Here is a 13676-nt window from a genome sequence, read left to right as displayed (position 1 = left end):
GGCTCTGACGTGTCCCGAGCCCACGACCGGAACAGAAGCGTGGCCGAGCGGGCTCTGACATGTCCCAAGCCCACGACCGGAACAGAAGCGTGGCCGAGCGGGCTCTGACGTGTCCCGAGCCCACGACCGGAACAGAAGCGTGGCCGAGCGGGCTGACGTGTCCCGAGCCCACGACCGGAACAGAAGCGTGGCCGAGCGGGCTCTGCCGTGTCCCGAGCCCACGACCGGAACAGAAGCGTGGCCGAGCGGGCTCTGCCGTGTCCCGAGCCCACGACCGGAACAGAAGCGTGGCCGAGCGGGCTCTGCCGTGTCCCGAGCCCACGACCGGAACAGAAGCGTGGCCGAGCGGGCTCTGCCGTGTCCCGAGCCCACGACCGGAACAGAAGCGTGGCCGAGCGGGCTCTGCCGTGTCCCGAGCCCACGACTGGAACAGAAGCGTGGCTGAGCGGGCTCTGCCGTGTCCCGAGCCCACGACTGGAACAGAAGCGTGGCTGAGCGGGCTCTGCTGTGTCCCGTGCCTGTGCTCTCCACGCAGGAGAGGCTGGTGGCGACCGGGGATCCTGGAGCCCGCCACTCACCTTCAGTCCTACCTCCTCTACTCACTAGAGGCATCTTCCCTCATCTGGCCTCAGTTTCCCCACCTGCAAAAAGGAGGATACTGTTTCACACATAGGCTGTCACGGTAACTCATTTAGTCCTTACAAGTGTCAAAGAGAACCAATGTGTGGTCAGCGACTCTCACTGAATCCAGTGACACAGTGCATTCAAGTCACCACAGAAGTCACAAAAATAAGCAAGATTTTTTTTAAAGGATTACATCGGGGCTTAAAATTTTAAGATCTTAAAAAATTTTCAATCCAAAGAATACAGCCCTTTTAAACTACAGGAAGACACTAGGAATATAAATTTGCACAATCATTATATCTTTTATTTACATATAGAAATTAGTAAAACTTAAAACAAAACCAAATGCGACTTGTACAGAAATCCTTTAATTTTCTTTATTTTCACACATTAAAAAATGAAACACACTATACAAATGGTTTTCATAGCAGATTACATGTGGGTCCATTCACACTTGCTCTCAAAGTGCTGCCAACATGACAAGTGCTGCCAAGGCGACAGCTGCGAATCGGGGAGCCCATGTATTGACGTAGATGCGGTAGCATGCAGCCCTCGGCATGGAGGGTCAGTCCCCGCTGTTCTTAAATTAGGGTAAATGGCGTTGGTGTCCGTATTTACAGACTTGAAATGTATCAATCCTGAGCAGTTCCGATGTAAATCCGAGACCAGCTGATGGGAGTCTTGGTCTCCGTTTTAAAAAGGGAGGTCCAATGGCGGCAGGCTGGCTGCTATGAACTTGAGTTGTTTTCATTCTTTCCAACGTGAACTATTTGCCGCGGGTCACACAGTCAGACCCTTCCAGAAGGGTTAAGCCAAGTAACTGTAGGTGTCCTTTTCACCATCAACTCGCTCCAAATACTCTTTCTCAATTAGAATGTCAATGCATTTCTGGGTGTTATTTTTAAAAAGGAAGAGGTAGTGAAAGAGAAGAAAAACACAAATTAGCATCAGAACAGAGAGAGGTTGCCCCCACCACAGATCTCCCCATGTGGAGCTCAGTGGGGAGCAGTGCCCCCCGCCCCAGATCTCTTAGCATAGTTTCACTTCCTGGGCAGCTAAGCCGTTGTGCATGGAGTTCGTTTAATTTCCATTTCCTTGACACTTGCTGAGGGGGACTCCAAGTCCCTCCTGCACCCGCCCTAGGAACTGGAGCCAGGTGCTCTGCGAGCCCCATGGGCCAGTCTCTTTCTACCACCAAAGTCTGCTTGCCTCTGAGGCAGGACTCAGTCTCACAAGAAGAGGCCATGAACAGGCAACAGGGGACCGTGGAGAACCCCCTGAACAGCCATGAACGAACTGGCACCTGTGCCAAATGTAACCCAGGAGGGACACTGGGCCTCCTGCCTGTTGAGGGAGTCACCTGTCAATGCCACCCCTGAGGCTCCCCACTGGCTGTGCCTTACCCAAGTGGTTTCGGAAAAGGAAAGTCCTGCTTCCCAATCAGAAATAAGCAAAATGTCAACAGTAGGCTACATAAAGGAAGGTGTGTTCCCATAACAGAACACCCACAAGAGTCACAAAAACGATCCAGTGCTTCTCGATACCACAACACAATGAATCTCCCAAAGATACTGCTGAGAAAATTCTTACCAGGCACGGGAGCATGTGCTCTAGAATCTGTCTATGTATCACGCATAAGCAGGCAAAACTGCTTTATGGTGTCAGAAGACATGACAGTGATTTTCTATGGCACCACAGGTATTAGCTGGGATGGGTGGGCTTCCGGGATGCTGGTCATGTTTTAATTCTTACCTGGGTGCCGGTTACACAGTGTATCGACTGTGAAAGTCATCAAGCTGCCACTTCATCATCTGTGCACTTCTTTGTACGTGTGTTTCAATAGCGTTACACTGAAGCTTTCTTTTATAGAAATCTACTACATACAAAGAAGCCAGCTCCCTTCTTCTTCATGCTACAGCAATCCATCCACTTTTTGCTACATCTTTTATCTTCTAAATTAAGGAAGGAATGTGACTGCTATGTAAGTCCTGTACCTTGATCACAGGGACCCGAGGTTTGAACCTGGAGGACAGCTGAGTGAGGACCTCGCCAAGTAACTGCTGGTGTTTCAGAACCTTCCTCATCTTCATGATTCTCACGATGGCCGCCTATGCAACCAGATAAGGAAAAAGAGGTGCATTTAGAGCTGTTAACAACTTAGTCTTGACAGTTAAGGGCAAGCCGCACAGAGGCTGCCAATGCTACGCACAGGATCACCATTTCCTAACGGGCAACAAGCGTCCTGCCGGTGAGACGGGAGAGGCAACCAATTCTACTCGCCTATGTTTCAACTCTAACGTGGCAAACATTACGTTTTGGTCTTTTGAGCAATGTGACCTCAATAATTTAACTCAACCATAAAGCATTAAAAAAAGGAGACAAAATTAAGTCAAGGCCTCGGAAGCTGCCCATCCTCCCCACTGAAGCACTCTCCTTCCCCCTCGTTTCAGCTGGGCCTGCCACAATGTCTGCTTTCCAACATGGAGAGCAAGAGGACTGCCCTGTTCTGCCTGGTGACATAAAGGACTAATTCAGATAACAAGGCCCTGGCTCTCGGCCTTGCCACCTTCTGCCATCACAGAGCCATTCATCTGGCAATCACTCCTGAGTCAGCCCCGCTCCCCCACGGCCCGTCCTTGCGAGCCATCCCTGCGTGAGGGACCGCACACCCGGCACAGGCATACAGGAAGTCACCTGAATCAGTAGTTTGCGGTCTTCCTCGATATTTTTGTGTGTGGTTTCTTGTTCCTGCTTCTGTTCGGTTTTCATTGGCACATTGATGTTAACCCTTAATTTCTTACTATCAAGAAAATGGAGGAAACCGATCACTATCATGTTAAAAGGTAGGCAATGAAGGCTGCTTTCTATTTGTCAACCTTTAAGCAGTGCCCCTGCTTCCCCAGACAGAGGGGAGCATTGATTTCTGTGAGCTCTATGTGAGAACGCCTGTACCCAGCACTGGGCAGAGTCCGATCACAGCGTAGTTTCCTACTTGGCCATTAACAGGGACATCCACATTACAGAAAATCCAGGTCCTTAATCTGCTCTCCCAAATTTTGTCAAGTGAAATAAAATCAAGCCACTTGGACATAAAGGTCCAAACTTTCCTGATGAGCCATTTAAGGAGACTTACGTGCCAAATAAATAAACAAAAAACCCAGCAGCTCAGAGTTGGAGAAACATCAGGCTTGCTGAATGGAATCGAAGGCCTACCTCACACTCCCAGCCTAGTGCCTGTCGCTTCATACTGAGTCCCCGTCTCCCTCGGTTCACAACAATACTGAGATCTGTGCTAGGGCTCCCGGGGGACACGTCTATGGTCTAGGGCCATCTATTTATTAGATTTTTCTTACTTTTTATAACCAAGATATAATTTTATTAAGGTATCTGGCTTTAATTCCACTTCATCAACATTTGCATTTTCATCTTCCAAGACCTGTAAGAAAAAAAGTGTTACTATATAATCTCAGGAAAAGGTTTGCTTCTAGCATAAGATAGAAAGTGCACAAACCTACCAGTAACTTTGACTTTAATAAAATCTGTAGGACTTGCGCCAAAATGTCCTGCAATTAAAGAGAAAAAGAGGAAGTTAAAGGGACAATGCATTTTTCTTTGCAATAACCACCACAGGCAACCTCATGGTCCATTTTCCATTAAAAAAAAAAAAAAATCACCCAAAAAGAAGAATATGCTGGAAGGAAAAAAAAGTCGGTACTTCTTAGATGTTCGCTAAATTTACTGCTTCCTTCCACCCTGACTCCTAGAAGTGAAATCAACCCCTTTCTGGCCTTGACCACCCAATAATAAAAATGAACAATTCTGTTATACTTAAATCAGGTTGAGTAACCCTTATCTGAAATGCCTGGGACTAGAAATATTTGGATTTCGGGATACTGTACTGGATTTACAGATTCAGCAGCCCTGATTGGAAAATCCAAAATTTGAACTGCACCATGAGCACTTTTTTTTTTTTTTTTTTTTTGGAGCATCATGTTGGTGCTCAAAAACATTCGGATTCTGGAGCATTCTGGAATCTGGATTTTTGGATTAGGGATGTTGAACCTGTATTGGAAGCCACGCACAGTGAAATCTTGAGGAACCTCTTCACTTCTTAAGCGCCTGACAGCTCATCTTGGACACCGATCATCACAAAAGAAATATTAAAGAGCTGCCCAGCAGGACTGAAAATAATGTCCTGCTCATGAGAACGAAGGCGCTCAGCGGCAGGTGACCTCGTCAACTTGGCTTTGATGCGCTCAAGCACGGTGTGTGGCCTCTCATCTGTGAACGTTGGGTGTGGTAAACGCTTCCCAGCCCTCCTTCAGCCTCACAGCTTTATGATCCTATGAAATCCGAGGGGACCAGCCTGAGGGCACTCACACAGTCACATGGACTCTTACAACCCATGCAGAGTGGAGTCCTGGCATCATAATGGGTAGCCACTCTGGTCTAGGGGTGCGTGGTTCAAGCCGTCAAAGTGAGAGGCCCCTCTGTAGTCTAGTAACTGAGCCAGAGCTGCACAGCGGCCAATCCAATACTGCCAGCTGCATCTAGAGTAGGTGCGGGGGTGCCCACCTCCTGAGCCAGGTCTGATTGGACAACGTCTACTGTAGGCAGAAAGGAGAGAGCAGCTGCAGCCTCCTGAAGGAGTTCTAACACTGAGAACCAGTCCGGAGAGTGGCCGAGAACCCTGATCAGAAGCAGCCAAGCGAAGACAGGACAGTCACCCCCGTCAGCCCTGTCCTCAGGGCCCGTCTGCGACTGGACAGTCACCCCCGTCAGCCCTGTCCTCAGGGCCCGTCTGCACAGCCCTCCCCATAGTCTAGGGGGCAACCCAGCCTCCAACCTACAAAGGCACAAACTCATTTTGTTATGAGAATTTGAAGATATATTTGGGAGTAATTTGAAGAATGACTACAAAATAGTCATTCAAAATGACTTTCCTAACTCAGTCCATAAGGCCAGTATTAGCCAGACACTAAAACCAAACGAACATCTTGAGAAAACAATAGAGCAATGTCCCTTATGAATATAAATGCAAAACTCGAGAAAACACCGGCAAGCTAAAGCCAGCAACATAGAAACGCGATGAGACACCATGACCAAGTGGGATTCACCCCGAAAACACCAGGGTAGTTCAACATCCGCGCAATACACCATATTAACAGACAAAAAAAGCACAGTTACTTCGACGGAGTAGAAAAGGCAGTTTGACAAACTACAACACTCTTTCATGATACAAAATTCAATAAGCTAAGAATAAAAGGGAACCTCTTTATTCTGATAACGGACATCTAGTAAAAACTCACAGCTAACACCGTCACTGGTTAGCATCGCAGTTAAACAGTAAAAGACTGGAAGCTTTCCCAGTAAGGGCAGCAACAAGACAAGGATGCTTGTTCTTACCACATCCATTCAACAGTGTACCACAAATTCCAGCCAGAAGAATCAGGCAAAAAAAAAGACAAACAAGAAATAAAAGGCAGCCAAATAGGAAAAGGAAGAAGCAAAACTGTCTGTATTTATAGATAATATGGCTGTATATCAAAAAACGCTAAAGAATCCCCCCAAAAACTATTTGAGCTAATAAATTAGAGCCAATAAACCTTTAGCAATGTTATAGAATCAAAATATAATGAGTTGTATTTCTATACATTTGCAGTGAGCAATCAGAAAGTGAAACAGGCTGACATGGTAGCTCATGCCTGTGTAATCCCAGCACTTTGGAAGGCCAAGGTGAAAACGTCACTTGAGTCCAGGAGTTCAAGACCAATCTGGGCAACACAGTGAAACACCATCTCTACAAAAAATACAAAAATCAGCTGGGCATAGTGCCAGCTACTCCGGCGGCTGAGGAGAGAGGATCATTTGATACTGCAGTGAGCTGTGACTGCACTATTACACTCCATTCTGAGCAAGAGTGAGACCTGGTTTCAAAAAAAACCAGAAAAAAGTGAAATTAAGAAAACAATTCCACCAGGCGCGATAGCTCACACCTGTAGTCCCAGCACTTTGGGAGACCGAGGCAGGCAGATCACCTGAGGTCAGGAGTTCGAGACCAGCCTGGCCAACATAGTGAAACCCTGTCTCTACTAAAAACACAAAAGATTAGCCAGGCATGGTGGCTTGTGCCTGTAATCCCAGCTACTTGGGAGGCTGAGGCGGGAGAATTGTTGGAACCCGGGAGGCGGAGGTTGCAGTGAGCCAAGATTGCACCACTGCACTCCAGCCTGGGAGACAGAGCAAGACTCTGTCTCAATTAAAAAACTAAAAACCAATTCCATTTACATTAGCATCAAAAATAATAAACTAGGAATAAATTGACAGTAATACAAGATGCATACACTGAAAACCATGAGACACAGTTGAAAGAAAAGACAACCTAAATAGATGAAAAGACATCCAATGTTCATGAAATGGGAGACTTAAAATACTGTTGAGATAGCAACACTCCCCAAAGCAATCTATAGATTCAGTGCAATCCTTATCAAAATCTCAACTGCACTTTTTGCAGAAATGGACAAGCTGATCTGGAAATTCATAAGGTAACATAAGGGACTCACAATAGCCAATATAATCTTGGGGTGAAAAAACAAAGTTAGGGGTCTCCATTTCAAGATTTACTGCAAAACAATAGTAATCCAGACAGCGTGATACTGACATAGTATAGATATACAGATCACTGGAAAAGAATTGAGAATCCAGAAATAAACCCATGTATACCTATGGCCAAATGACTTTTGACAAGTCTGTCAGCACCAAACAACAGGGAAAGAACAGTCCTTGGCCTCAGACTAGGCAATGACTCCTTAGAAATGACACCAAAATCACAAACAGCAAAAAGAAAAAATAGATAAAATAGGCTTCATTAAAATTAAAAATGTGTATATAAGAAAGAGAGTAAGAAGACAACCCACAGAATGGGAGAAAATATTTACAAATTATGTATTTGATAAGGATCTAGTATACAGAATATTAAAATAATTTTTAAGTCGAGCCAGCGTCGTCGCGATGGTGGTGTTGGAGAGCGAGCAGTTCCTGACGGAGCTGACCAGACTTTTCCAGAAGTGCCGGACGTCGGGCAGCATCTATATCACCTTGAAGAAGTATGACGGTCGAACCAAACCCATTCCAAAGAAAGGTACTGTGGAGGGCTTTGAGCCCGCAGACAACAAGTGTCTGTTAAGAGCTACCGATGGGAAAAAGAAGATCAGCACTGTGGTGAGCTCCAAAGAAGCGAGTAAGTTTCAGATGGCTCATTCAAACCTACTGAGAGCTAACATGGATGGACTGAAGAAGGGAAACAAAAAGAACAAAACTAAGAAGACCAAAGCAGCAGCAACAGCAGCAGCAACAACAGCAACAGCAGCAACAGCAGCACCTGCCGCAGCAGCAACAACAGCAACAGCAGCAACAGCAGCACCTGCCGCAGCAGCAACAACAGCAACAGCAGCACCTGCCGCAGGAGCAACACCAGCAGCAACAGCAGCAACAACAGCAACAGCAGCACCTGCTGCAGCAGCAACAGCAACAGCAGCAGCAACAGCAGCAACAACAGCAACAGCAGCACCTGCCGCAGCAGCAACAACAGCAACAGCAGCAGCAACAGCAGCAACAACAGCAACAGCAGCAACAGCAGCAACACCTGCCGCAGCAGCAACAGCAGCAACAACAGCAACAGCAGCACCTGCCGCAGCAGCAACAGCAACACCAACAGCAACAGCAGCACCTGCTGCAGCAACAACAGCAACACCAACAGCAACAGCAGCACCTGCCGCAGCAGCAACAACAGCAACACCAACAGCAACAGCAGCAACACCAGCAGCAACAGCAGCACCTGCCGCAGCAGCAACAACAGCAACACCAACAGCAACACCAGCAGCAACAGCAGCAACACCAGCAGCAACAGCAGCACCTGCCGCAGCAGCAACAACAACACCAACAGCAACACCAGCAGCAACAGCAGCAACACCAGCAGCAACAGCAGCACCTGCCGCAGCAGCAACAACAGCAACACCAACAGCAACACCAGCAGCAACAGCAGCAACACCAGCAGCAACAGCAGCACCTGCCGCAGCAGCAACAGCAGCAACAGCAGCAACAGCAGAACAGTAAAGGGCACAAATTTCCTGCTTTCACCAATTAACCACTGAACTGCTATTTTTTCCTTTTGGCCACATAGCTAGGTTTCTGGTTCCCCCACAGTAGGTGTTTTCACATAAGATTAGGGTCCTTTTGGAAAGAACAGTTGCAATATTTATAGGGTAGTTGTGGTAAGAATCTAGTTTATTTTGCATTTGGCTAATTGGTCTGTGTTGCATGGTCATATTCTCCTGGATTCTAGATTAAAAGTCTCTGTAGGCATCTCTGTGAAGAGCAAGCTATCATTAAACATGTCTGTCTATCAAAAAAAAAAAAAAAAAAAAGAATTTTTACAACTCAACAAAAAGACAAATAACCCAACTGAAAAACGGGCAAAGAATTTGATCAAACATTTCTCCAAAGAAGATATGCAAATGGCCAATAAACACAAAAAAGATTCTAAACATCATTAGTTGTTAGAGAAATGCAAGTAAAAACCACAAGATACTACTTCATACCCCTGGGATGGCTATAATTTTTTTTTAAAAAGAAAATAACAAATGTGTTGGAGAGGATATGGAGTAACTGAAAACTTCATCACTGTTGGTGAGAATATGAAATGGCACAGCCACCATGGAACAGTCTGGCAGTTCCTCAAAACATTCACAGTGATTACAGGACTCAGCAGTTCTATACCTAGGTATACACCCAAGAAAACTGAAAACGTATTCACAGCAGCATTGTTCATCATTGGAAACAACTCAAATGTACATCAACTGATGAACAAATAAAATGTGGTCCAGCTATACACTGGATTATTCGACCACAAAAAGAAATGAGGTACCAACACACGCTATAACATAGGCAAACCCTGCAAACAGTATACACTAAGGGAAAGAAAACAGGCACAGAAAGTCATGTGTTATATGATTCCATTTATATGAAATGTCTGGAGCAGGCAAATTGATAGTAAATTAATGGTTGTCAGGGGCTGGGAGCTAGTTGGTAGTTACTGCTAATGGGTGCAGGTTTCTTTTTGGGATGATAAAACCTTCTGGAATTGGTTAATGGTGGTAGTTCTCTAAGCTTGTGAATATACTGAAAACCACTGTGTACACTTTAAAATGACTTTTATGTTATGTGAAATTTTATTATCTGAAATATATCTCAATAAAAAATATGACTAGCAGGAAAAATAAATACTAAGGTGGAAATTTAAGCTTAGTAAGAAAAGCCTAGCTGGAGAAACAGTTAAGAACTGGTTAAACGAATGAGGGAAATGCATGGATGAGGAGTATGTGTGTGTTACACCGAGTTTTATTTTTAAGAGACAGGGTCTCCGTCACCCAGGCTGGAGTACAGTGGCATGATCATAGCTCACTGCAGCCTCGACCTCCCAGGCTCAAGTGATCCTCCCGCCTCAGCCTCCCAAGAAGCTGGGACTACAGGCACGTGCCACCATGCCTGGCTCAACACTGAGTTTTAAAATTAAGACTTTCATAATGCGCATTAAAATCCTGGAATAAGAACATATTCATATTCATGAGGCAAACATCTATTTCAAATGAAAGATGCCCATATCCTCTCCCTTATCTTTCCTAACAATATCCGCGAGAACAAGGAAACGGCAGCTCGACAGAACGAAGAGGCTGAGAGGAGAATACCATTTTAATCTGGGTGCTGTCGGTCAGCTGTTGCACGGTGTAGGCATCCTCCGTGTTGTACTGAAGCAGGATGGCCATCTGGAATGTAGACGCCTTTGAGGCCCCCCATAGAAAAGAAAAAGAAGGAAAACTTAAATGCATGGAAACACCTCCAAAAATACATGGCCTAAGTTTGAAGAACTTATTTATGAAACACATTCTTTAAACAAGTACAAACAAAGCGCAGATCTATTTAAAAGGGAATATAAAACGTGGCAATGCCACCACAATGCGACATCTTCCCAAAGTCATTCATCTTCCATGTTTTCAAACATTAAAATAATTTGAAGTTTTTTCAAAAAATGTATTGTCTATGTGGATATATACTATAGATACGTATGTCCCCACTCGTTTTATAGCGAAAATCACATATACACACACCTGGTATATGTGGACATGTTAAGCATCAACCTCCAAATCTGTTTTTGGCACATGAGCTAAGAAGTATTATCTTTTGGCACATTCTTGATGTAAAACAACACAAATATCAAATTATATTTGGTTTTCTAATCCTAAGTACTTTACTATGAAAGTAGGAAAAAAGTAAGTAAAGTATGAAATGGCAAGTGCACTAAAGGTTTTCTTTTTTTGAGACAAAGTCTTGCTCTGTCACCCAGGCTGGAGTACAGTGGCACAATCTCAGCTCATTGCAACCTCTGCCTCCCAGGTTCAAGGGATTCTCCTGCCTCAGCCTCCCGAGTAGCTGGGACTATAGGCGAGCACCACCACGCCCAGCTAATTTTTGTATTTTTAGTAGAGATGGGGTTTCACCATGCTGGCCAGACTGGTCTCGAATCCCTGACCTTGTGATCTGCCCGCCTCGGCCTCCCAAAGTGCTAGGATTACAGGCTGAGCCACTGTGCCCGGCCCTAAAGTATCTTCTAAAAGACAGGTAGCACGCGTTGGTTCCTGATTGCTGAGAGTGTGCGAGCGAATGAATGCCCCTGAAGACTCCTTCCTCTCTTCTCCCTCTTTCCTTGCATAATCGACAGCAACAAGTAATGACCCATGACTGTCAGCCACTGCTCGCCCAGCCAAGACCTCAGTCAATGAAAAGAGAAACAAACAAAAAATGCCACATGCCCGTTTCAGGGGGGCCCACAGACAACAGTGCTTCCAGGGCCTTGAACAGAGACGCAAGGGAATGAGTGTGTTGCTAATGTCTTCTACTGGGCCCGCTCTTGGCTGCCTTAACATGGCAGACACACCCTAGGCAAAGCCTCCGCCTTGTCAAAAACTGGACACTGAAATTCCAGGTACTATAGTCGAACACATGGATTCTTCTACGAATATTTAGGGATAAATGAAACAAAATTTCAATTATATAGTAAGAAACATTCAACTTGATAAAGACCTCTGGAGCCAGCGTAACAATACTATGCATTTTAACAATTTTAAGTCAGAGTAGATTTATGAAAAGTTTAAATTAATGAGCAGCTTGAGCCTGCAGAACAACCCATTCTGAAGTTTCTTAATACTTAAACATAGACTTGTAGTTGTTCTCAGAAGTTTATTGGTGAAACCTTCTCAGAGACTAAATTATGCCATTACTTGTGAAGCCCACTCTGTACAAAAGTGGAAGTAGAGGCCGGGCGCGGTGGCTCAAGCCTGTAATCCCAGCACTTTGGGAGGCCGAGGCGGGCGGATCACGAGGTCAGGAGATCGAGACCATCCTGGCTAACACGGTGAAACCCTGTCTCTACTAAAAATACAAAAAGAAATTAGCTGGGCGTGGTGGCGGGCGCCTGTAGTCCCAGCTACTCCGGAGGCTGAGGCAGGAGAATGGCGTGAACCTGGGAGGCAGAGCTTGCAGTGAGCCGAGATCGCGCCACTGCACTCCAGTCTGGGCGACAGAGCGAGACTCTGTCTCAAAAAAAAAAAAAAAAAAAAAAAAAAAAAAAGTGGAAGTAGAAAGAGCCTGGAGTTTTTTTTTCTTTTTACTTTAAAAAATTTATAGAGATGGGGTCTTGCTGTGTTGTCCAGGCTTGTCTCAAACTTCTAGCCTCAAGCGATTCTCTGGCCTCAGCCTCCCAAAGTGTTAGGATTACCAGCATGAGCCACCACATCAGCCAAGCCTGAACTTTAAGAGAAAAGACTTTAACTGAAATTTTGGCTCAGCTACAGATAAGCTAGGATTCAGAGAAATTCACTTCAATTAACCCAAGCCTCAGTTTTCTCACCTACAAAATGGAAATATTCTTAGTTACACAGTTATAAACTAGGTTATACTCAATATCGTTGTAAGCACTGTTGTTAATGTGACTGCTTTGTCAAAGGTGGAGAGCTGTTATAATTAAATGCACGCAACTCCAGCGTTTTAAGTCACTACCTGAACACTTGATGTGTGTCCGGCAGGAGCCGTGCCAAACACTTAACTAAATACGTTATTTAACTTTCACATCAATTCCCAAGTATAAGCACTAACATCCCATGAATGGAGGAGAAAACTGAGGCTCACAATCATTAAATAACTTGTTCCCCAGCCAGAAAGAATTGGAATTTGGCTCCTCTGATTCTTACAACTCCATGCTTTAAACTTGCCACTATTTCACCAGAAGCTGAATTCTAGATTCTGCTGCTGAGTCAACTGCTAATGATTTCTATAATTTACCTTATGCTCATTTAGAACAGAAACATTTTAAGACACAAACGTGATCTTACCTGCAAAGTATATCTGTTTTTGAAGCAGTTAGTTACCAATTCTCCTTTAGACAACTGATATAACCACGTCAATTTTCGGCCACTGTGGCGGCTGGCGTAGAAAGCTGTGAATCGCTGATAACTACGTTCCAACTAGATAAAAGGACAGCATTATATGGAATACAGATCTCACCACGTCCTACAGGCAGTGTTTCTAAGCAAAGCACACTGTTCCAAGCCTACAGTACAAAGTCAGTGCTTATATAAAAGTAAAATACGAACGCCAGGTGTCTGCCTCTCTTGCAAAGCGCTTTAAGCACTGGAAGGTACGATCTTAAAAAAGGTTCATACTTCAAGACCAGCATCGTCAAGGTGTTCATTACACAACGAATTAGGCTCTAATTACAATAAAGAAACGTGTGTGTGTAGAGTTGGGCCAGCCAGCCCACCTTTAGACATCCAGACCTGCCCCACCGCACAGGGCTCTTCCCTGAGTGCTGCCTCACGGTTCACTGTGACGCAGCCAGCCGGCAGGAAGGCCGTCTGCAGGCCTATCCCCTTCCACAGCGAAGGCTGCCCCGCCCCACCCTCCACCTAGCACTAAGGGGACGGCAGATAAACCCATCC

The 13676-nt window shown here is 45.3% G+C and overlaps 2 protein-coding genes across 3 annotated transcripts in view; one reads left to right on the top strand and one right to left on the bottom strand.

Moving 5' to 3' along the window:
* Window positions 1-976: 976 nt before the first annotated feature.
* Window positions 977-13676, bottom strand: part of CUL1 (cullin 1) — a 103657-nt gene continuing 90957 nt past the window's right edge. For both annotated transcript variants that reach the window (XM_028846424.2, XM_028846422.2), the window contains exons 16-22: window positions 13071-13202; window positions 10371-10463; window positions 4140-4187; window positions 3978-4060; window positions 3319-3424; window positions 2619-2732; window positions 977-1512 (exon numbers count right to left, since the gene is read on the bottom strand). In XM_028846424.2, the coding sequence (XP_028702257.1) occupies window positions 1432-1512; window positions 2619-2732; window positions 3319-3424; window positions 3978-4060; window positions 4140-4187; window positions 10371-10463; window positions 13071-13202 (657 nt within the window). In that variant the 3' untranslated portion in view covers window positions 977-1431. The remainder of the gene's footprint in view (window positions 1513-2618; window positions 2733-3318; window positions 3425-3977; window positions 4061-4139; window positions 4188-10370; window positions 10464-13070; window positions 13203-13676) is intronic.
* On the top strand, window positions 4591-9161 carry LOC106997715 (uncharacterized). The gene has a single exon (XM_077997637.1). It carries the CDS (start codon window positions 7636-7638, stop codon window positions 8737-8739), a length of 1104 nt encoding a protein of 367 aa, XP_077853763.1. The 5' UTR covers window positions 4591-7635; the 3' UTR covers window positions 8740-9161.

The sequence above is a fragment of the Macaca mulatta genome, chromosome 3 (genome assembly GCF_049350105.2).
Source record: "Macaca mulatta isolate MMU2019108-1 chromosome 3, T2T-MMU8v2.0, whole genome shotgun sequence".
Lineage (NCBI taxonomy): Eukaryota > Metazoa > Chordata > Mammalia > Primates > Cercopithecidae > Macaca > Macaca mulatta.
Note: the sequence above shows the minus strand (reverse complement) of the source record. Positions and strands in the feature narration are given on the sequence as shown.